At 45.2% G+C, this 23,895-nt stretch overlaps 1 protein-coding gene across 1 annotated transcript in view; it reads left to right on the plus strand.

Moving 5' to 3' along the window:
- The window catches only part of LOC125550169 (GDSL esterase/lipase At5g03610), a 59,507-nt gene extending 37,073 nt beyond the window's left edge, over positions 1-22,434 (plus strand). Inside the window, 3 exon segments of the mRNA XM_087520013.1 lie at positions 21,531-21,802; positions 21,906-22,361; positions 22,363-22,434. Of these exon segments, the coding sequence (XP_087376139.1) occupies positions 21,531-21,802; positions 21,906-22,361; positions 22,363-22,434 (800 nt within the window).
- Positions 22,435-23,895: the final 1,461 nt, after the last annotated feature.

Genomic DNA, 23,895 nt, shown 5'->3' on the forward strand with positions numbered 1-23,895 from the left:
TAGGCCAGATATAATGCTTAGTGTTTGCATGTGTGCCCGATTTCAAGCTACACCGAAGGAATCACACCATAAGGCTGTGAAGCATATTCTTCGATATCTAGCTCACACACCAACACTTGGATTATGGTACCCCAAGGGCTCAGCTTTTTATCTTATTGGATATTCTGACTCTGACTATACTGGTGATCGTGTGGATCGCAAGTCAACATCTGGTACATGTCATTTCCTCAGACGATCTTTGGTCTGTTGGTCCTCGAAGAAACATAATTGCGTATCACTATCTACTGCTGAAGCTGAGTACATTGCCGCTGGTTCTTGCTGTGCCCAATTGCTATGGATGAAGCAAACTCTCAAGGACTACGGCGTCAACATGAAGAATGTGCCTCTCTTCTGTGACAATGAGAATGCCATCAAGATTGCTCAGAACCCAGTTCAGCACTCAAAGACAAAGCACATTCAGATTCGTCATCATTTTCTTTGTGATCATGTGTTGAAGGGCGACATTTCTATTGAGCATGTGAAGACTGAAGAACAGCTAGCCGATATCTTCACAAAGCCCTTGGATGAGAAGAGATTTAGCAAGTTGCGGTGTGAGCTAAATATCCTAGAATCTTCGAATGTTCTTTGAAAAGGACACTCATCCTAACACTTATGCAAAATTGATGACTTAGATGTGCAACACATGAAGAAACGTTTTTCTTCAATCAATGAAGAATGACACTCTTAGTGTGAAGAAATTAATGAAGAATTTGATTCTCAGAACCCTACGATAATTGTACACGGTGTCTGAAATCATCATTCTTATACGGTGGGTCACGCCACCACCAAAAGTTAAAATTCCTCAAATTATTCATATTCTTCAACTTTGCATAGTCTTCACTGGTTCCGTCGTTTTTCTTCATTGGCTATATATATATATATATATATATATATATATATATATATATATATAGGGTCGCGCTATTCGTCACCCTGGGTAAGGCATAGTTATTCTTCACCCCCTCTATTTTACCATCAATGCACCGTAAATTTACGTTCCGTAAGTTTTGTCTTATTTCCGACGCAAAAAGGGACCGTAAAAAAATATATAATCTCCGTAAAAAATATTTTATGTTATGTAAAATTACAAACATAAAAACATAGTCTAAAATACACATAAACTGCAAATTTTCCTGTCTTATGACCTATATTTTTATTTTTCTTATGTCAAATTTTACGTAGTGAATCAATAGGAATGTAACTATTTGAATTCGAAATGTAATTTAATTATGAAATGATCGTAAGATTACCTCGGGTGAAGAATAACTTATTCTACACCCTGGTTGATGAATAGTAACACTATATATATATAGGTCAGCACTATTCTGATCCCAGGATTAGAATAACTATTTGGATCACGGCGCGCCTATATAGGGCTAAGCCGATGTTTCCGAACTCCCGCAACTGTGCACGTTACACAGAAGAAGAAGAAAATCACATGATCCACTCCACCACCCCATCGACCCCGCATCGGTTCCCTGAATCAGGCAACCGCCGCCGCCGCCGACCTACCCAGATCACGCCGCCGCCGTCTCCATTCTCCCTGGGCTGTGCTGCCACATCCACTCGCTGGTCCCCATCCCTGGAGCACCTCCAACCACGGGTCCCCATCCCCGAAGTGCCTCATGCCACCGGCCCCGATTCCCGGAGCGCTTTCCTCCTCCGCGGCCAGTTCCCATCCTCCTCCGCGGCCGGCATGCCCCCTTCCCACGGCCGGCGCCCGTCCTCCTCTACTGCGAGCCTCTCCCGCTACTCTCGTTGTCGCGGCCGCCCCATCGCCCTGGATCTCGCTAATGCCGCCCGCCTCGCACCGCCCAACCTTCTTCCATGCATCTCTCGACCAGCAGCGACGCCACCACCCGCCTGCGCTGCCCCGACCAGCGAGCACCTCGCCACCCCAAGCCACACGAGCTGGCTGCCAAAGCCCTCGGTCTACTAACTTAGAGATGGCACCGGCTGCTGCCGCTGTCGGTGATCTGGATCCGACGCCTCCAGGGCCTTCACCACAGTCTGTGGCCCCTGCCACCACGGCCGTCCACCGCTTCCCAATGCTACCGTGCACCGTTGCAGCTATATCGCGGTTGCCTACACCATCGCTGTTGGAAAGGGCCGCCGACGCTGTGTTCCGGTGAGGTCAACATGCTGCAACCACTACTGTTCCCCACTGTTCTCTCGTTGTCTTTCTCTGAGGAGTTCTTGAGCACCATGTACACCCCAGTAGCCCCGAGGAGCGCTATGTACATGATGAAACCACTTTTGTGTTGTTCTGCACCTCAGCCTTCCCATGGATCCCACTTCTTGTTCTCTTCCTTTTGGTATGATTTTGAAATTGAAGTTCAGATATAACACGGGAAGAAAAAGTTCATAGGATTTTTGCATAAAAATTCACAAATGTTGTTCAGATCACGTGGACTTTTCTTAAGTTTAACAATAATATAATATATGCTGTTCTATATTACAAACCTGTTCATAGGATCTATATATGATGTTCTCTTTACCTTGTTATCTCACCTTCCAAAATTATATGTCGATCCGAAACTATGCACAATAATATAATTTGTGAATCAACTTTAGTTATTAGTCATATTTTTTACGGGGTGTGATTAGTCATATAGCTGCACTGGATCGATATAAACAATCTAGGATTTGGTTTCTTTGGAGATGTCGAAACTTGTACATATCTAAAGGATGTTTGTGTTTTTTTTCTTTTTCAGGTATCAGTTATCACGTCTAAATGATTCACTGCCATTTATATAGTAAAACTGGGCTACTGTAGCTGTACATGCATTGCAATAGTAAGGGGAAAGCCGTTTCCTGTACAAATCCCTCAGTTTATAATTGCTAGTAGGCGACCCAGATTGGACCATGAGGCCATTTATATACTAGTTTGTTAGCCAATTATGTGGACTGAAATGAGGCAATGTATGTATATCACCCAGTCTTCAAGTAATCGGAGTTACTGTATGAAAGAATTCAGTGACAGGGATTTTATTTACATCCCAATCAAGCCTGTTGTATGTTCCTGTACAACAGAAGATGAGATTTTTGTAAATACAACATCTGGCTGAGTAAATATTTGTGCTTTTTTATGGCGAAGATGCATGTAGTCGCCATTTTTCAACTACAACCCCATCCACCCATGCCAGCTGCTTGTCGAGGTCATCGACGAGCAGCTAGAGTGGGCAACTTAAAGAAAACTCCAATGGATGGTGCTTTCACCAACCAAGCCCTTGACTACAAGCAAAACTTAGTTCTTAATCAATACAAGTATAGAGTACAATACAGCAGTACATGTAAGTACTCTGTTGATTTCACCTGAGTATATTTTTTGAAAGAAATGTGATGAAATGTTTGACAGAGTACTCTATTGTACAAGTAGTAGTGAAACTGGGACGTTATAGACCATATGTCAGTACTGAAGAATATAGTATATAGTAAAGTGTTATTACTGAATACCTCTCTTTCGATTCATATAATATGTGTGAGATCATGCTCTATTTGCGAGGACGCATTGCTCATCGCCAGGGTGGGAGATGTATGTAGCTGCTCGACACTAACTTTTATATGTAGTTGCTAGAAGTTCGAGTGCACAGACCGGGAAAGTTCAAAAAGTTCCTCATGTTCAACAAGTTTCCACAACGGAAGCTCAAATTAAAATAATAAAAAATAGTTTAGAAAAATTAATTAGAAAAAGAATGTGGAGGGGGTCCAATATTTATGAGAAAACTAGGATATTTTGATGCTAAAAGAAATAAACCAAGAAGTCCAAATTATAAAAAAGAGAAGTTCAATATTTATAAAAAACACAGGTTTTCTTCGTTACTAAAGAATAAAATTAAAGAAGTTCAAATTAAAATAAGAGTAGTTTGATGTTTATGGAAAACTCAAATTATTTCCATTTCTAGGAAAAATAAAAGTATGAGGTTCAATTTTAAAAAATGTTTGATGCTTATTTGAAAACACATTTTTTCTAAGAATAAGACTAAGAAGTTCAATTTGAAATAACGGAGAAGTTCGAAGTATATAAAAAACTCGGGTTTGTTGCAAGACGTTCGACCTCCAATTACATGTTTTAAAATGGCAAAAAAATGACGTTCAACCTTCAATTGTGTGTAATTCGACGTATACACAAAAATGTGACAGAAGTTCAAGGTGAAAACAGCGGGAAGTTCAACTAGTACAGGAAATGCGTTTTAGATAGGAATATAAGAATAGAAAATAAAAGGCTTAGAAAGTTTGTTGCAAGAAGTTCCTCCTGGTGAAGTTCAAGATCTCTAGTGCGAGACGTCCAACCTTCAATTACATGTGAAAAACACGCAAAAAACAATGTTGTTTTTTCCATTTTTAAAGCTACTCTCAAACGACAAAAAATTGTAACGTTTTTCTATATGAAAAAGATGCTTCTATTCATAAGCTTTCCAACGGTATATTATATGTTACATTCCGATGTACAGTTTAAAAGTTTCATGTATACCAATTAAAACACATTTTTGTGTAATGAAAAAATTATTTTGAACCGTCACAAGTATGAAAAAATGATAAACGCGGGAAAGTTTTTGTGTTTTCAACAGCTTTTCATTGATATATCATTTGCTCAATTCTGGTAAGTGGTTGGGGAGTTACACGGGTAAAAAATAATACGTGAAAAATAGAGTGAAGTTCAAAAAGAACTGATCCAGAAGTTCAATCTCTTCACGAAGGGCTTTTTCGGAGACTCTGTTATTTCGATGAAGGCAGAACGCGTGATCTCAGAAGTTAAGATCGATAACTGCCAAAAGTTCACGTAGTACACGCTGTGCATTTTGTATTAAAAAAAGAATGAAAATGCTAAGCCTAAAGTTTTCTTGCTAGAAGTTCAAGTGCTCGGCCGGAGAAAGTTCAAAAATTCTTGTGACAGAGGTGAAAACAACATAGAAGTTCAACTACTGCAAACGAAAATACGTCACAGAAGTTTAATTGAAAACAGCAGGAAGTTCACCTACTACACTGAATGAATTTCAGATGAAAAACTTTCAAAATCGTCGCGAGTATGAAAAAAGGATCAACACGGGAAAGTTGCGTGTTTACAGCAGCTTTCCATCGGTATATCACCTGCTCAATTTCGGTGAGTGGATGGAGAGCTACGAGCAGTGGATGGAGAGTTGCGGGGAAAAAAACACGTGAAAAACAGAGTGAAGTTCAGGTACACATGCCGAGAAGGTCACATTCTTCACGCGGTGCATTTTCGAAGAATCTGTTTCGAAATAAAGGCAGAACGAGTGATCTCGCCATTTTCGAAATTACATAAAAACGGCTAGGAATCAGAGAAAACCATCAACATGAAAAAGTTTCGCATTTTCCGTAGCTTTTCAGCGGTATATTATTTGTCCCATTCCGATAAAGTTTGTATAAATTATGGCAAAATTATGTTTTTAGCCATTTTCAAAACTGACATAAAACCGTAATGAATTAGGAGAAACAATATATACAAAAAAGTTTTGCATTTCTTCAAGCTTTCCAACGCCATATCATTTGCTGCATTTGGACGTACGGTTAAAAAATTAGCTCAAAAATACGAACTCGGTGGAAGTTGTACCGTTTTCTAAATTACTTTTAAATTGTTCAAAATTAGAAAAAACTTCTAACATGAAAAAGTAGTGCATTTTCATAAGCTTTCCAACGTCATATTATTTGCCTCAATTGGATTAGCCATTTAGAAATGGCATCAAAAAAACAAACTCGGCTGTTCGGTTTGCGAAATTCTATGATTTTCCAAATTACTCTTTAACAGTAGGGAATTAGAGAAAACTTTCAACATATGGAAGGAGAGGTTTTGCAGCAGCTTTCCAACGCCATATTATTTGCCTCATTCCTATAAACGGTTTAAAAATGCGATCGAAAATACGATTCGCGTTTTTTGTATGAAGAAAAAACAGTTTTCAAAACTGCTCTTAAACCGCTTACATTTTGCCAAAAATTTAACTTGGGTCATGATACTGATGTCCATAGCTTTCCAACAGTATATCACAAGCCCCATTTGGACACCTTTTAGTTGAAGTTCAACCTAGAACTCGGGGAAGGTCAGGCGCGTTACTCGGAAAGTTCATGTTGTGATCAGAATATTATTCTGATCCCGTGATCAGAATAGTGTTTATATATATATATATATATAGGAGTAGGATTTTCTACAAGTGCTTGCCACAGAACTAGTTAAGGGTTTCAACGGTTCAAAAGTTCTCAAAAACTCTGAAAAAAATACTGAACCAGCACACCTATAATATAACATGATCCAACGGAGGGATTAAAGAAATACGAATGTATGTGTCCTGGACAAAAAAAAACAAATAGTTCAGTATATATTTATGTCGCGGTGAGCTGAAATGCTTATTATTTTTGGCTAGGACACATAAATGCATATTTTGACAATCCTTCCGTTGGATCATCTTATTACATTAGAGAGATGTTCCCATATTTATTTCATATATTTTGATAACTTTTGAACCGTTAAAAGTTTAGGGACACTTAACTAGTTCTGTGGCAAGCTATGGTAGACACAGTTTTACCTATATATATATATATATATATATATATATATATATATATATATATATATATATATATATATATATATATGAGTTTATGTCCTCTGCAGCATTCACTTATTGCTATTTCTTCAAGTTGGTTTTCTGCTAAGTGAATGTGATCGGACCCTTCCCCTCTATGCTATACTCAACCCAATCTGTTCACAAATTCTTCATGTGCGTTCTATTTGAAACTCGTTGAAAATCTTCACTGTGTCCTTGTCAGCTGAAGAAATTGCGAACGGAACTTTAAAACCTATCTTATCGAAATTTTTGGCTATGCCGCTCAAACCGTTCCGCATCCCAAGATACACTTATCCACTCACCCACGATCTAACACGATCTCCACCTCTCACTGCGTGGGTGACACATGTCATGCGAATGAGAAGGGTCAGGGGCACGTTCGTCCAATTTTTTCGGGCGAGCAGTTTTTCCCCGTGGCTATAAATTCCCCTCCTTCCCTTCCTCACTTCTTTTACTCCGCTCGACCTCTCTCTCCAGCTCGAGCTTCTCAAACCCTAGCGCCACCGCTACTTCATCGCCGCCGGTGAGGAAGAGCTTCACTGCCTCGATCTCGTCACCGACGTACTCGCACCGACCGCGGACATCTTCACTCCGCCGCCGCCGTAGTTGTCTTCCTCCGCCAAGTTAGGGCGTGGAAGATCTGCACAGATGAACTTCACATCTCCTCACTCCAGTTCGTCGTGTTCTTCATCCAGGGTAATTAAATGTTACTTTTACTGCCCTCGTTGATTCGAATGATTATCTACAAATCTTCAAAAGTGTTTTTCTTCATATCTTCACACACTGAACACCTCACAAGTCATCTGTTCTTGATTCGTTTCTCTAAGCATCATTTTTCTTCAAGATTCCTCAATTGTGTGGATCTTCGATGTATACAACTCTGGAACCTACGACAAAGAACGCTTAGTGAAAATCTTCAAGACTCATCTGGTCAAATTCCTCAAACTTGTTCTTTTTGAAAAACCTTCTGAGAACGCATATGACCTCTCCAAATTCCTCGCAACTATACTCTGTTCACAGGTACACATGTCAGCTGCTGAATCACTAGGTTCTCATCAACTTAACTCATTTGCAGCGTTCCTCGAAGAAAAGTTGCATACTTCTTCAGAGAATTTGATTGTTCAAATTCCTCAACTGAAGAAAATGGCTGATGGTAAAAGGCCACAGGAGGGAGGAAAGAGGCCTAAGGTAAATACAGCGTTTGAGATCCCTGATGACATATATGCTGGGTACTGCACACCTACTAAGGAAACCAAGAATGAGCACAAAGTGCGCAAACAGAGGATAGAGAGGAGATGGGCAAGAGAATGGAGGGAGTACAGATACGTCACTCCTAAGTACATGAAGAAATTCGCACTCAATCCTCCATGACCAAGAGCTCCATTGGCACCCGGCCAAATAGCAGATCCCACCAGCCTCAAACGCGGTGAGGACTATCCTGATGAATGGGCCAAGCGCCAAGCCAAGCTGGCTAAGCAAGCCAGAGAAGCAGTGAGGAAATTCAATGAAGACTCTACTACTGCCTCTGCTGTCAGGCCAAAGAAGGCTATGTCTAAGAAGCCTGTGCACAAGCCAAGTGCTTCACCAACAATGCCCTCAAGGCCAAGCTCCTCAGCAATGCCCTCACGGCCAGAATCCTCAAAGCCCTCACGGAAAATTCCTCATGCCGCTCCTGTTCCTCCAAGGTCCTCAGCTCCTCCGCCAAAGCCTTCAGCTGTTCCGACCAAATCCTCAGCACCTGTGCATCTCGCTTCGTGCCAAAGGACTGCCGACATCTCCATGGCCTCAGGTGTCTCAGCTAGTTCCTCAGCTGCACCAAGTTCCTCAGCTGGCCCCTCACTGCTGAAGACAAAGGCCACTGCTGGACGAGGTCCTCGCCCAAGTCCTTAAAAGAAGCAAGTCGCTTTCCAAGTGCCGCCTGATGAAGACGAAGCTGATGATGATGAACTTGCAGAAATCATCAGAGACAGACAAGTCAGGGCCGCTAGAGCCAAAGGATCAGAGGTGCCACTGCTTTTGGATCCCAAGCTGATCCTCGACTACATTGATGATTGGCACAAGAACCCCAACACTCCCTTGCCTGACTTCAAGCTGACTCCTGGCCAGAGTCACATGCTGACCCACTTCATTCAAGAAGAAAAGTGGAAATTTGAGAAGGCCAGGCAGATCAAGAAAGCGTAGTACAAGAAAGAGCGCTATCTGAAGAAAAACGTTGTCTCTATGACAACTGAAGAACTTGTCACTATTCAGATCGAGATTAAGAAACTCAGCGATGACTTTGAAGCATATCGCATTGATTGGCTTGGAGCCAAGGTTCGTTTTGTAAAACTTGCGGATAACTTCACTTCCAATGTTGCAGCCCAACGCAACAGGAAATTCCTCAGGCTGAAGCATCTACTCAGCCTACTGAAGAAAGTGCCAGCACCGCTGATGACAATCAGGCCGCTGAAAAAAATGTGAGTTCCACGGCTGATGACTGCATTCCAGCCGCTGAAGAAATTGCCAGGGCACCCACTAGTGGTGTGCCTGAAGAAACTGAAGAACTCAGGGCAACTGCATCAGTTGTGCCTGAAGAAAATCAACCAGATTCCTCAGCTGCTCCTGCACCAATTTCAACTCCAATCCTTCCATCTGCATCAGATGTGAAGAAGACCAAGGCTGCAGAGCGTGCTGCAGTGAAGAAAAGGAAAGCATCAGCTGCTTCAGATTCTTCAGCTCCGAAGAAAATGAAGCCTATGACAAGTTCGTTTGCAAATCCGATCGATGTTGTTCCCATCTCAACCAGGCCATCAAAGGACCTTGTTCCTTCTGATGAAGAATATGTGATCCCCAGCGGATCTGATGAAGAAACTCCTTCTGCTGCTTCGTTCGAAGCGTTGGATGAAGAAATTGAAGTGGATGCGATCTCTTCAACACCTCTCATCTCCTCGCCTATGCCTCAGTTCACAGCTGAAGAGGCTGGCGTTGAAGAAATGGAAGATGAAGATGTGGACATTGGCTGCTCCACACCCGTAATCAGTGATGAATTCTGGGAAAATCAGCATCCAAACTCTCCAATGTTCACCCCTCTACAGCAAATTCCTCAGTTCCCCACACAAACTGTTCACACGGGCACTGAAGAAACTCATCCCACTGCATCTGTCGATGAGGAAATTCCAGCCACTAGCGCTGAAGAAACTGATGCTGCTGAACAACCAACGACACAGAATGCCACTAAGGAGGAACCAGAAATTCCTCAGCCTGAAGAACCTGCGATTGAGATTCCTGAGGTCGTGATGCAACTCACTGACACTCCTCTGCCAAAGCCAGAGGATCCATTCTCACGCAAGCAAAAGTTCAAGGCTGATGACTTCTTCAGTGAGCACGTCTTCTTCGAAGATTACAACCCATATGACTCTGCTCGCATTAGGAAGAGGCGTTTCTGGACTGCCAGTCAAGCCAATTTCTATTCCTTAGTGCTGTTCAACAAGGAGAAGATCTTCTACCATGAGCATATTCCTCATGTGGATATGGAATCTCTGCCGTGCTTCGCACCAGTCCTTAATGTTCTTCACGACGCTGGACTGCTCAACTTTTGCTCTGGCATCTGCGACTGGTATGAAGAACTGATTCTTCAATTATATGCAACGCTGCACATTACTAGAGATGCTGAAGATGTGAATTCATGGGTGCTGGACTGGATGTCTGAAAACACTCACTACACTGCACCAGCCTCTGAATTGCTTCATGCTCTACCACTCAGTCCTCCCCTTGAAGAAGCTCGCTGCATCTACAGTGAACCTGAGCTCACACATCATTACATGGAGGTGCTGATGAAGCCTTTGAAACCAGGTCAGGCACCACGAACCAAATTCCTCGTGAAGGAATTGCTGTACGTGCCCAGAACTGTCTATAATATTCTTACGAGGACAATCAGTCCCATCAAAGGCCACGACTCATCTGATGAGGAAATTGTTGGCATCATGAAGAATCTAGTATTCAACATCGTTCATGGCATTCCTGTCAATTATCACGATTTCTTCATGAGGACTATGGCCAATGTTGCACTGTCTCCGTTTGAGCTGAAGCCTTATGCACCTTGGATTATGAGATTCCTCAGGACAAGGTCTTCACTCAACTACAAAGCTGATTTCCAGAATCACCTTAGCTACTTGCCCCCAATTGAAGTCCTCAAACAGACATATTCCCCAGTTGATGGAAAGGGCAAGGCACCAGCTGTAATAGATGAAGGCATTCGTCCATTGGATGGTCAGTTTCGCAAAGCTGCATCTTATTCCACCAATGATGACTCTGCCACACATGACTCTGCCAATGCACCTAAGTCCACTCCTCAAGCCACTGCTCCGCGCGTGATGACTGACCGAGAACTTCTGCTTAGTCTTCACCAGAAGGTGGATCGAAATCACAAATGGGTTAAGCATCAGTTTGGTTCACTTCTTCACAACATGACTGCCACACACAATGCAGTGAAGAAAAACCACTACTACCTCCATCAAGTCTTCGGTCGCACCTGAGCAATCCTGTCACATCTGTATGGTGAAGAAGATCTGAAGAACATGGGTCTCAAAGAAGATTTTGACTGGTCTGCACCTCCACCAAAGAAATTCAAGAAGGTCCAGGTTCCTTCTCTGGTGGCCAGGTCATTTTCTTCATCACGCGACACTGATGAACATGAAGATTTGGACGACACTGCGGCAGGCCCTACATCAACAAACGACCCCAACAACGCTGGCGCTCCTTCATCAACATGATTATCTTCAGGGGCGTTAGTCCTCGTTTTCGATCCTTTTGGTCATTCGATGACAAAGGGGGAGAAATATGAGTTAGTCTTCAAGCGGGTCTACTATATGGGCGTTTTTTTTGCTAAGTTACAACTCTCGTTCTTCTGAAACTTTATTGGATCGAGTTGTAATCTTAAACCCGATGGTGCTCTGATACTTTTGATGCACTGTGCTCTGATACTTTTGATGCACTATTCTGCATGCTTATTCCTCGTTAATATTATTACATGCATGCTGAATTTCATCAGGCACCATATTTCAACATGTATTTCAAATTCTTCATATTATATGTTAAATGAGTGTATGAATTACAAGATATAGGAGGAGATCTCCATGATTCAACTCTTCAAGTGTACATTGCTTCAAAAGCAAATTCCTCACTATGCACATCTTCAGGGGGAGTTCTTCTATATCTTGCAATCAAATTCCTCAATATCAGTATTTACACTTCATATGTTTATCCCCGTTGAAAACTTAACCTATATTGTCATCAATCACCAAAAAAGGGGGAGATTGTAAGTGCATCTAGTGCCCCTTAGTGATTATGGTGTATTGAAGACTTATAGGTTAAGGGACTAATGTGTTTGTGAGTGTACACAGGTCTATAAGTCTATGAGGAGTTTGATATTTACAGGAAAAGTCGACCCCTAAAAATGAATATCTTGGACTGAAGATTTTGGTATTTCTGAAGACTTTCATGAAGACTTTGAAAGTGAAGAAATTGGTGTGTCCGTGAAGACTTGATATTCATGCGAGGAATATGAAGCTTGAAGACCTTCGTTTTCATAGTTTTGTTTTTCTCTTTCTCGAGTCATAGGAAACACCGTACTGTTAAAGGGGGTCAAGGAAATACTAAGGAAAAATTTCCATGTGATGCTCGACTCAAAATCCTGCACCTACCAATCCCTTCGAGTGAAGCCATTGGAAATCTCATACAGTTCAGTCAATTTCTTCAGTGATAGAGACGAAGTTCTTATGGTCTCTGAGGAATTTGTCCTGACTGAGGAGTTAGGAATTCGCGAGTGCGGATTGCCTACACAGTGAGGAACATGATAGCCCTGAGGATTTTGCTACTCAAAATTCCGACCGTTGCTGTGCTATGCGCCAGCTGTCCCAAAATATCTATCCACCTAACGGTCATATCATTGAAGGGCATTTATGTCTTATCATGTCGGGCTGCTCCCTAGGCTATAGATAGCCGCCCACTACAACCACTAGCTGCTTGGCTGCTCCGAGAGAAACTGACACTTGTCATTTGAGAGCAACCCATCCTCTGAGGACTTTGAGCGAAAATCATCAAGTGAGGAAAAACCAAAAATCCAAAACCCAAACACCTACAAACCCCAAGTGATTGAGCATCACTGAAGAGATTGATCCTGAGTGGATCCAACGCTTGTTACCTTTGAAGACTGTGCTTCTTTCAGACGGTTAGGCGTCATGGTCTAGAGCATCCAAGAGGAATTGTGGATCACCGAGTGACCGAGTTTGTGAAGGTTTGGAAGTCGCCTGATGACTTACCACGAGTGATTGGACGAGGTCTGTGTGACCTTAGTTCAAGGAGAATACGGTGAGGACTGGGTGTCTTGGACTAAGTGTCCTTGACTGGGTGTCCGGGACTGTGTGTCCTCGAGTTTAAATACTCAGCCGCTCCAACCAGACGTACAACTGAGACAGCAGTTGGAACTGGTCTACCAAATCATTGTCTTCACCAAGCTTACTGGTTCTATTTCCTCAACTCTTTCATTTCCTCATAACTGTGTTGTGTTTCTGTTCATATCTGTGTTTGAAGGCTTTGACTGAAGACTTTCTCAATTTCCTCAGTTCAATTTCTTCAGTCTGTTTGTCTTCATCCTGTGTTATCCTGTGATTACGCTTCCTGTACTCTGTGCCTGTCTTCATTTCATCATGATGACTATGCTTGTATTCTGTTATGTTTACTTTTGAGTACTCATTCCGCTGCTGTTAGTTCTTCGCTAAGGAATTTCCTCACTGGCAAATTCCTCAGTGAAGAATTTCATAAAAATCGCCTATTCACCCCCCCTCTAGTCGATATAACGCACTTTCAAACAGTTCAATTCCAACGAGGTCATGCTCCTTTTTAACTCTCACATACAAAGTATTCCTCCCCCCAGACTCTCTGCAGATTTTCAAGTACCAATCATGCAATCTTCGCATCATCGTTGATAGAGATCTTTCATCTTTGACGAGAGGCTTACCGTACTTGTATCTTTGTATCTACACCTCCAAGAAATCATAATGTAAATCGTCCGGCAGGTAATCTCCAAGATTGCTATAACTGGGCACCATCCTCGGATCATTAGCGACGATGTCGCTAGGCACCTTGAGCGGGGGGCACGATTGCTTCGCTTGTTCGCTGAGCTGGGCAATTTGTTTCCCAGCTCGTCGTTCTTTCATCCTTTGATCACTGACAGTACTTCCTGACCGCTCCGCTTCGGCAAATGCCTTTCCAATAATGCGCTCATAGTTGCCTTTCGGCGGAGACTTGGGTGGTTTTGTCAGGGCAGCCAGAGTGCGCTTCGCTTTCACCGGATCTACCTTCACCTCCGGAGGTGGATGTTTCTTTGCTTTCACCCCTTCAAAGAAGTTCCTCACTTCTTCTCGCGCGATCTCGGCATTCTCCTCCGGGGTCCTCTCGTATGGTAACTTCTCTGGAGTCTTCAGAGAAGGACCGAATCTGTATGTCCTCCCACCTCTAGCTGTACTGCTAGACGCCGGCAGAGCAGATGGAGGGGCTGTCTTCTTTACTTGCTTACGAGGCAGAGGAGAAGGACTACGAATCGCCGAAGCAGCCGGAGCGGCGGCGGGTCTCTTCCGCCCTTGCTGACGAGGCGGAGAAGGAGGAGGCTGGCTGCTCGGGCGCGCCGGCGTAGGCGGAGAAGGAGGCGGAGTGCCTCCACGCGCCGGAGAAGGAGCCGGCCGAGTGCCCTGATCGTCACTCTCCAGAGGAGGAGGCGGTGGAGGAGGCAGAGTGCCCTGACTCGCCGGAGGAGGAGGAGGCGGAGGCGTCCAGTTCGGAAGGTTGATGAGCTCCTTCCGCCATAGGCATGGAGATTCATTATGAATTTAGGTCAAATTCCCTGTATAGGGGCATCTATTTTCACTTTGAGAGGAGCTGCCACAAACCGGGACTAATGGGTTGGTCCTCGTTGCGCTTAGAGTTTAGTCCCACCTCGCCAACCGAAGGGCGCCCACACCGGTTTATAAGCTCGTCCCTCTAATGGTCATGGGCCAGGGGCGAGCCCTATTTTTTCCAGTTTTTTTGTTTTGTTTGCTGCATTTTTTTTTGTTTTTTTCTTTTAGTTTTAGAAAAATTATAAACTTTATGTTAGTGCCATTAGTTTTCAAATTTGAAAACACTTTTTTAGTTTTTTTTGTTTTCTTTGTTGATTTATTTATTTTATTTTGTTTCTACTTACAACAAAATACTTATTGTTGCTATTTTTATTTTTTTACAGTTTTTTTGTTTTGTTTTCTGTATTATTTATTTTCTTTTATTTTTTGCTTTATTTTTTAATTCTTTTTGCTTTTTGGTCAGCAAAATTATAAACTTTCTGTTAGTGCCATTAGTTGTAGAAAAATTATAAACTTTTTGTTAGTGCCATTAGTTTTCAAATTTGAACAGTTAAAATTTGAATTCTTTGAAATTTGTGTGAATCACAAGTTTGTGATTAACTTTACTAACAAAATGAACATAGATGCACCTTTAGAGAAAATTCGACCTAAATTCATAGTTTTCAAATGAACTCTGAAAAAGTTGGCATAGCATACTCGTGTGTTACAAAGTTGGCATGGTATCATCATAATAGTTGCGGGAGAAAGTCTTCACTTTTTCTTCGCTTGTGTCATTTGCTTATTGCGCCGTAGCCATGGATAATCTTCATGGTTTATCAGGATGCTTGGGTCAGCCTTGACATTGAAGGAAGGAATTTCATGAAACTTTTCATAATCTTCAGACATGTTTGTCTTGCCCTCCACTCCCAGGATGTCCCTTTTTCCTGAAAGAACTATGTGACGCTTTGTCTCATCGTATGATGTATTCGCTTCCTTATCTTTTCTTTTTCTCGGTTTGGTAGACATGTTCTTCACATAGATAACCTGTGCCACATCATTGGCTAGGACGAACGGTTGTCAGTGTACCCAAGATTTTTCAGATCCACTATTGTCATTCCGTACTATGGGTCTACCTGTACCCCGCCTCCTGAAAGATTGACCCATTTGCACTTAAACAAAGGGACCTTAAAATCATGTCCGTAGTCAAGTTCCCATATGTCCACTATGTAACCATAATATGTGTCCTTTCCGCTCTCGGTTGCTGCATCAAAGCGGACACCGCTGTTTTGGTTGGTGCTCTTTTGATCTTGGGCGATCGTGTAAAATGTATTCCCATTTATCTCGTATCCTTTGTAAGTCCATACAGTCAAAGATGGTCCCCTGGACAACAAGTACAGCTCATCACAAACAGTGTTGTCACCTCTGAGACGTGTTTCCAACCAACTGCTGAAAGTCCTGATGTGTTCACATGTAATCCAGTCGTCGCACTGCTCCGGGTGTTTGGAGCGTAGACTATTCTTGTGTTCATCGACATACGGGGTCACCAAGGTAGAGTTCTGTAGAACTGTGTAGTGTGCTTGAGACCAAGAATATCCGTCCCTGCATATTATTGAGTCTCTTCCAAGAGTGCCTTTTCCAGTCAGTCTCCCCTCATACCGCGATTTAGGGAGACCTATCTTGTTAAGGCCAGGAATGAAGTCAACACAAAACCCGATAACATCCTCTGTTTGATGGCCCATGGAGATGCTTCCTTCTGGCCTAGCGCGGTTACGGACATATTTCTTTAGGACTCCCATGAACCTCTCAAAGGGGAACATATTGTGTTGAAATATGGGCCCCAGAATGACAATCTCGTCGACTAGATGAACTAGGACGGGCATCATGATATTGAAGAAGGATGGTGGGAACACCAGCTCGAAAGTGACAAGACATTGCGCCACATCACTCCTTAGCCTTGGTACGATTTCTGGATCAATCACCTTCTGAGAGATTGCATTGAGGAATGCACATAGCTTCACAATGGCTAATCGGACGTTTTTCGGTAGAAGCCCCCTCAATGCAACCGGAAGCAGTTGTGTCATAATCACGTGGCAATCATGAGACTTTAGGTTTTGGAACTTTTTCTCTGGCATATTTATTATTCCCTTTATATTCGACGAGAAGCCAGTCGGGACCTTCATACTGAGCAGGCATTCAAAGAATATTTCTTTCTCTTCTTTCGTAAGAGCGTAGCTGGCAGGACCTTCATACTGCTTCAGAGGCATGCCGTCTTTTTCGTGCAAATGTTGCAGGTCCTCCCGTGCCCCAGGTGTATCTTTTGTCTTTCCATACATGCCCAAGAAGCCTAGCAGGTTCACACAAAGGTTCTTCGTCATGTGCATCACGTCGGTTGAAGAGCGGACCTCTAGGTCTTTCCAGTAGGGTAGGTCCCAAAATATAGATTTCTTCTTCCACATGGGTGCGTGTCCCTCAGTGTCATTCGGAACCGCTAGTGCGCCGGGACCCTTTCCAAAGATTACGTGTAAATCATTGACCATAGCAAGTACGTGATCACCGGTATGCATGGCAGGCTTCTTCCAGTGATCTGCCTCGCCTTTGAAATGCTTGCCTTTCTTTCGACATTGATGGTTGGTCGGAAGAAATCGACGATGGCCCAGGTACACATTCTTCCTGCATTTGTCCAGGTATATACTTTCAGTGTCATCTAAACAGTGCGTGCATGCATGGTATCCTTTGTTTGTCTGTCCTGAAAGGTTATTGAGAGCGGGCCAATCGTTGATGGTCACGAACAGCAACGCCTTTAGGTTAAATTCCTCCAGTCTGTGCTCATCCCACGTACATACACCGTTTCCATTCCACAACTGTAAAAGTTTTTCAACTAATGGCCTTAGGTACACATCAATGTCGTTGCCGGGTTGCTTAGGGCATTGGATGAGAACTGACATCATAATGAACTTCCGCTTCATGCACATCCAAGGAGGAAGGTTATACATACATAAAGTCACAGGCCAGGTGCTGTGATTGCTGCTCTGCTCCCCTAAAGGATTAATGCCATCCGCGCTTAAAGCAAACCATACGTTCCTTGGGTCCTTTGCAAACTCATCCCAGTACTTTCTCTCGATTTTCTCCACTGCGACCCGTCAGCGGGTGCTCTCAACTGCGACCCGTCAGCGGGTGCCATCGCATCAACTTGGCATGCTCTTTGTTTCTGAACAGACGTTTCGACCGTGGTATTATAGGAGCATACCACATCACCTTCGCGGGAACCCTCTTCCTGGGGGGCTCACCGTCAACATCACCAGGGTCATCTCGTCTGATCTTATACCGCAATGCACCGCATACCGGGCATGCGTTCAGATCCTTGTATGCACCGCGGTAGAGGATGCAGTCATTAGGGCATGCATGTATCTTCTCCACCTCCTATATATCCTAGAGGGCATATGACCTTCTTTGCTGCGTATCTACTGTCGGGCAATTCGTTATCTTTTGGAAACTTCTTCTTCAATATTTTCAGTAGCTTCTCAAATCCTTTGTCAGGCACAGCATTCTCTGCCTTCCACTGCAACAATTCCAGTACGGTACCGAGCTTTGTGTTGCCATCTTCGCAATTGGGGTACAACCCTTTTTTGTGATCCTCTAAAATGCGATCGAACTTCAGCTTCTCCTTTTGACTTTCGCATTGCGTCCTTGCATCGATAATGACCCGGCGGAGATCATCATCATCGGGCACATCGTCTTGTTCCTCTTGATCTTCAGCAGCTTCACCCGTTGCAGCATCATTGGGCACATCGTCTGGTTCCTCTTGATCTTCACCAGCTCCCCCCGTTGCAGCATCACCGTATTCAGGGGGCACATAGTTGTCATCGTACTCTTCTTCTTCGCCATCTTCCATCATAACCCCTATTTCTCCGTGCCTCGTCCAAACATTATAGTGTGGCATAAAACCCTTGTAAAGCATGTGGGAGTGAAGGATTTTCCGGTTAGAGTAAGACCTCGTATTCCCACATTCAGTGCATGGACAACACATAAAACCATTCTACTTGTTTGCCTCAGCCGCATCGAGAAACTCATGCACGCCCTTAATGTACTCGGAGGTGTGTCTGTCACCGTACATCCATTGCCGGTTCATCTGCGTGCATTATATATAATTAAGTGTCCAAATTAATAGAAGTTCATCATCACATTAAAACCAAAGTACATACATAGTTCTCATCTAACAACATATAGCTCTTCAGGGCATCTAATTAATTAAACCATACATTGAAACTATGTAAAACATTTCAATGCGAAAACAAATGCGATCATAATCGCAATCAAGGTAACAATTGATCCAACGGCATAATGATATCAAGCCTCGGTATGAATGGCATATTTTCTAATCTTTCTAAACTTCAAGCGCATTGCATCCATCTTGATCTTGTGATCATCGACGATATCCGGAACATGCAACTCCAATATCATCTTCTCCTCCTCAATTTTTTTTATTTTTTCCTTCAAGAAATTGTTTTCTTCTTCAACTAAATTTAACCTCTCGACAATAGGGTCGGTTGGAATTTCCGGTTCACATACATCCTAGATAAATAAAATCTATGTCACGTTGGTCCGCATAATTTTCATAAACAATAAATGAACCAATAGTCATAAAGATAATATATTTACCACATCTGAATCATAGACAGGACGAGGGACGACGGGGGCGGATACCAAAACCATCGCACTATATAAGATGAAATAATAAAAGTAAGAAAATAATACAAGTATCTATGTAAACATACAAGTAAGAATATTTTTTCCTTTCAGAAAGAAGATAATAACAAGAGGCTCACCACGGTGGTGCCGGTGATGAGCTCGGCGCGGGTGATCGACAGCGGTGAAGACGGGGACGGGGCGTGACGGACCGCTAAACCTAGACAAATATTGAAGAAAATGGAGCTTGGAGGTCGAGCTTGGAGAGGAGAAAGCTTAAGTAGTGTGGCTCGGGCATTTCATCGAACACCTTGTGTGCATAGGAGGTGAGCTAGAGCACCACCAAGCCCTCTCCCCCCCCCCCCCGGCCAGAAAAAACAGAGCAGTGTGCTCTGCTCTTACGCGAGGGGGTATATATAGGCACCTCATTGGTCCCGGTTGGTGGCATGAACCGGGACTAAAGGGGAGCCTTTGGTCCCGGTTCAAGCCACCAACCGGGACCAATGGTGGTGGGCCAGGAGCGAGGCCCATTGGTCCCGGTTCGTCCCACCAACCGGGACCAAAAGTCCAGACGAACCGGGACCAATGGCCCACGTGGCCCGGCCGGCCCCCTGGGATCACGAACCGGGTCCAATGCCCCCATTGGTCCCGGTTCTGGACTGAACCGGGACTAATGGGCTGACCCGGCCTGGACCTTTGCCCCCTTTGCTACTAGTGGGCACCATCGTTGCGGATATGGTATGGCATGCCGGTCTCTCTCCTCTCTTCGCCGTGTGCGCCCGCCAACTGTTTGTTCCTCTGCGCAGTTGCTGCGCATGTTCGCCTTGTATCGGCAGGGAAACAACGATGCCAAATTCAAGTACCTCCATGTTTACAAGCGCATCGAAAAGTGTGAGAAGTGGGCGGAAGTCCGGCGCACCCTCGACAAGGCCAAGGAGACATACAAGCCGGACGCGTCAGAAGGCCGGTCGGACAGCAACAAAGGTGCCAAGAAGGGGAAGCACACCGACGCGGCCACCGCTCGAGTGCAGGAGTCCATCCGGCACTACCTCGACGACGTACAGGTCCGGGCCGCCCTTCGTGAAGAGAAGACCGAGGCGCGGTGGTCGGCGTTAATGTCGAGCAACGCCGTCAAGCTTGACCTACTCCGGACCAACGTCGCCGCTAAGAAGAGAAACACCGACCTGGCTTTCCTGCTGGGCGGGGCGGACATGCTCCAGAGCAACGACGAGGCGGTCAAGGCGTGGTACTTGATGGAGCGTGGCCTCATCCTGAACCAGCTTCCCTCGACGCCGCCGCCCACGCCTACGCCCACGCCGCCGCCGCCAAGCCCGAGTGATGCCGCCGAGACTCCCCGCAGCACAGAAGCCACGCCGACGCCGCGAAGCCAGCGCACACCGACTCCGCCGACGCCGCCAAGCCAGCGCACGCTGACTCCGCCGACGCCGGAGGCCGACCTTACTGTTTGATGCGCTGCACGCGTGGCCTTTCTTTTTTGCACGCTGAACTTTTCATTCGTTCGACGAACTGTGGCCGTATGATCGCCGGATTTGTGGCGCCTATTTTGTCAGAGAGAATGACTATGTTTGAATTTGCCGCGAGTTGGGGGGCGGCGCCTGGGGGCGTGGCTGGGAGCTAGGTCGCCCCCAGAGGCCGATCTCGCGCCGGTTCGCCCTCAGGCCGCTCTTTTTCGGCGCCCTGGGGGGTTGAACGGCTGGAGATGCTCTAAGGGCTGACCGTACATGTACATAGGCTTTTTCATTCATAGGGTGGTTGCGCATCACGCTCAGCTACACTACCATCTACTGCTAATTACACCTCCTCATAATATATAAACACCACTACGTGCTGTATATTCCTCAGGCAATGGCGATGCTCTGTTTCGCCAGGAAACTTTGCGCTAATGTTACTTGGCGAACGTTCGCCAGGAACATATGGCATTTCAAACGATTTTCATGGCATTTTTAGTGTGTGGAGTGACAGTTTGCTACATGTCATTTTCTTAAGTACGGGTCCAAACTTTATGCTAAGCTAGCGAGATCTTTCTCTTACTGACTACGTGCTACCATGTGCATCATACACATTGTTTAGTTAGTACTAACCAAAAAGTGTCAAGAGCAAATTAGCAAATCTGAATCTACTAACAGCTGGTACTGCCATTCCATGTCAGAAAAGGGGACAGTAAGATATTCCCAGCTCCAACCTAACCCTGACACCTTCCCTTTTCCAGCACAGAAGCTCCTCAGATTATTCATCAGCTTACACTCACTAATCAGTCAGTCAGCACCTTAGTAGGACTGATTAGTCACCACAAAGCTAGTATTTTGTACTGTTTCTTTGTTTGATCTGACATGGCATATGCATGCAGCTTCGGCGCTGGGGATGCGGACGCCGGTGGCCTACAAGGCGCGGCGGCGGGCGTCGCGGGAGACGCTCGCGCGCGGCATGAACTTCGCCGTCGGCGGCGCCGGCGTGCTCGACACCGGCAACTTCCAGCGCAACATCAGCGCCCAGATCGACCTCTTCCAGGCCATGCACCACAGCCAGCAGCAGCGGGGCTGCGCCAAGCGGACGGCGCTCGTCGATTTCTCCGGCAACAACTACGCCTACGCCGCCGACAAGGACAACAACGGCACCAGCGTATGTGGTCACCGTGCACTGGCCGCTGTTGTCTGTCAAAGCTACCAATCCATAACTGACGGACTTCTACTGCTCGTGTGTATGTGCTGCTCTCCGAGTGCAGGCGGCGATCGCGTACATCCCGACGGTGGTGCGGGAGCTCCGGGAGCAGCTGCGGCGGCTACGCGACGAGGCGGGGATGCGGAGGGTGGTGGTGATCAACCTGCACCCCATGGGGTGCACGCCGGTATTCACCCGCCCGCTCAACTACACCGGCTGCGACCCGCTGGCCAACGCCGGGGCCGCCCAGCACAACGCCGCGCTCCGGTCGGTCCTCGGCGCCCTCGACCCCAACAACCGCACCTTCCTCCTCCTCGACGTCCACACCCCCTTCGCCGCCTTCCTCCTCGACGACAACAATGGTGACAGTGACAACAAGTTGTTCAAGAGCACGCTGCGGCCGTGCTGCGAGAGCTTCAGGCCCGACGGCTACTGCGGCCAGGAGGACGAGAACGGCACGTGGCAGTACACGCTCTGCGACGACCCCGGCCGCTACTTCTACTGGGACGACGTGCACCCGACGTACGCAGGCCGCCTGGGCCGCCATGGCGCGCACCTTCAGGGCCGCCGTCAAGAGCTTCCTCTCCATCTGACCTGACACGGCAACTCTTAATGCCTCAAACATGAAAACGAAGATGGCAACAGTGCCCTTAAAAGGTAGCAACTGACCAACTGAAGCTAGCTTTTTTACTGTTACAGTTACCACACAGTGTATATATTGGATGATTTATTGAAAACATCAATTTTTCTCCTGATCTGTGTTGGGGTGGCCTTAGAGGCACAAATTCTCCTTACCTGCGTGAAGCATAAGAAATTCGTTGTCAATTCGTCATGGTAAAAAAATCAAGTCTGTCATCACACCTAATTCGCGTGCATCACAGAAATGCAGAGATAGCCCAAGATGACAAAATTTCAAGCAAAGTGGCATAAATTCCACACACACCCCCTTCAAACAGGTACATGTGCAACCTGACTTGTTTTCAAAAAAAGTAACAAGTCACCCTATTTTTGTTTGAAATGAGAAACAAGTCTCCCTTACATTTTAATCATCTCGCAGTCTAAGTTGTGTAGATTTGTTGATGCACCAATGATAATTGATAACCACCTTGACATATTCATTTGCAACCTCTTTCACCCATCAAGTCCGGCATAAAAAAAATGCAATCTCAATATTATGTGAGGTTTTAAAGATTCAGGTTACTGTGCCATCTGATTAGTTTGCAAAAATGCAGAGATGACCATTGTAATTAAGCCAACGCTCTTCACCGGTCAATTATTCAGTACATTTATATATGGGAAATGTTTGTAGCCAGTCGACCGGCCGAGCGTTCGGCCGGTCCTCTCGCTCGCGTCGCTAGGCAGCCCAGGCCCACCACCTAAAAGCTTATCTCTATCCCCACCACTTTCATTTCATCCCCTCAGCATTTTCTGGAGACCACACGAGGCATCCTCGCCCTGCTCGCCCTTCAATCCCCCAATTCTCAATCTCTCCTCCTTCTCCTTGTGTGTTCTCTCCAGAAATCCACACCTAATCCCCATGAAATTGAGCTCGTTTTTGTTGCCTTCTCTGCTTCGCGCAACATTTTTCCTCCATAGATCCATGAGAGGGGTGAGCTCGGTTGTGCTTTTTTTTGCCTTTTCTCTCATGCCATGCGCAGTCCGCCATAGATCCCACGAGGTTGGGCTCAAGCACATGCAGCACACACGCTCTGCTCTTGGGAAAGGAGATTGTTGTTTCTTTTCTTGCCGTTCATCTTGGAGCTGCGTGCAAAGGGCAGGAGGACCGGGCTGCAAGCTCGTGCACCAGCTGCGTTTCCATGGTGTGCGACCCCGGTGACCGGTGCCGGCTGGGGCAGCGATGCAGGAACCGTCCCACCTCGTTGCTGGAACCGGCCGACTGGAAAGCTACAACCGGCATGTGATGATGCTGGAACCAATAATCTTTTTTGCTATCACGGGCATTTGGTTTTGCTGGAACCACCGCCAAATTCGCAAGTTTGCTATCACTGGCTTTTCAGTTTGCTGGAACAAGCTTGATTTTTTGCTACATCGAC

This window comes from Triticum urartu, chromosome 4A (assembly GCF_056163025.1).
Source record: "Triticum urartu cultivar PI428250 chromosome 4A, HENAU_Tu73, whole genome shotgun sequence".
NCBI lineage: Eukaryota > Viridiplantae > Streptophyta > Magnoliopsida > Poales > Poaceae > Triticum > Triticum urartu.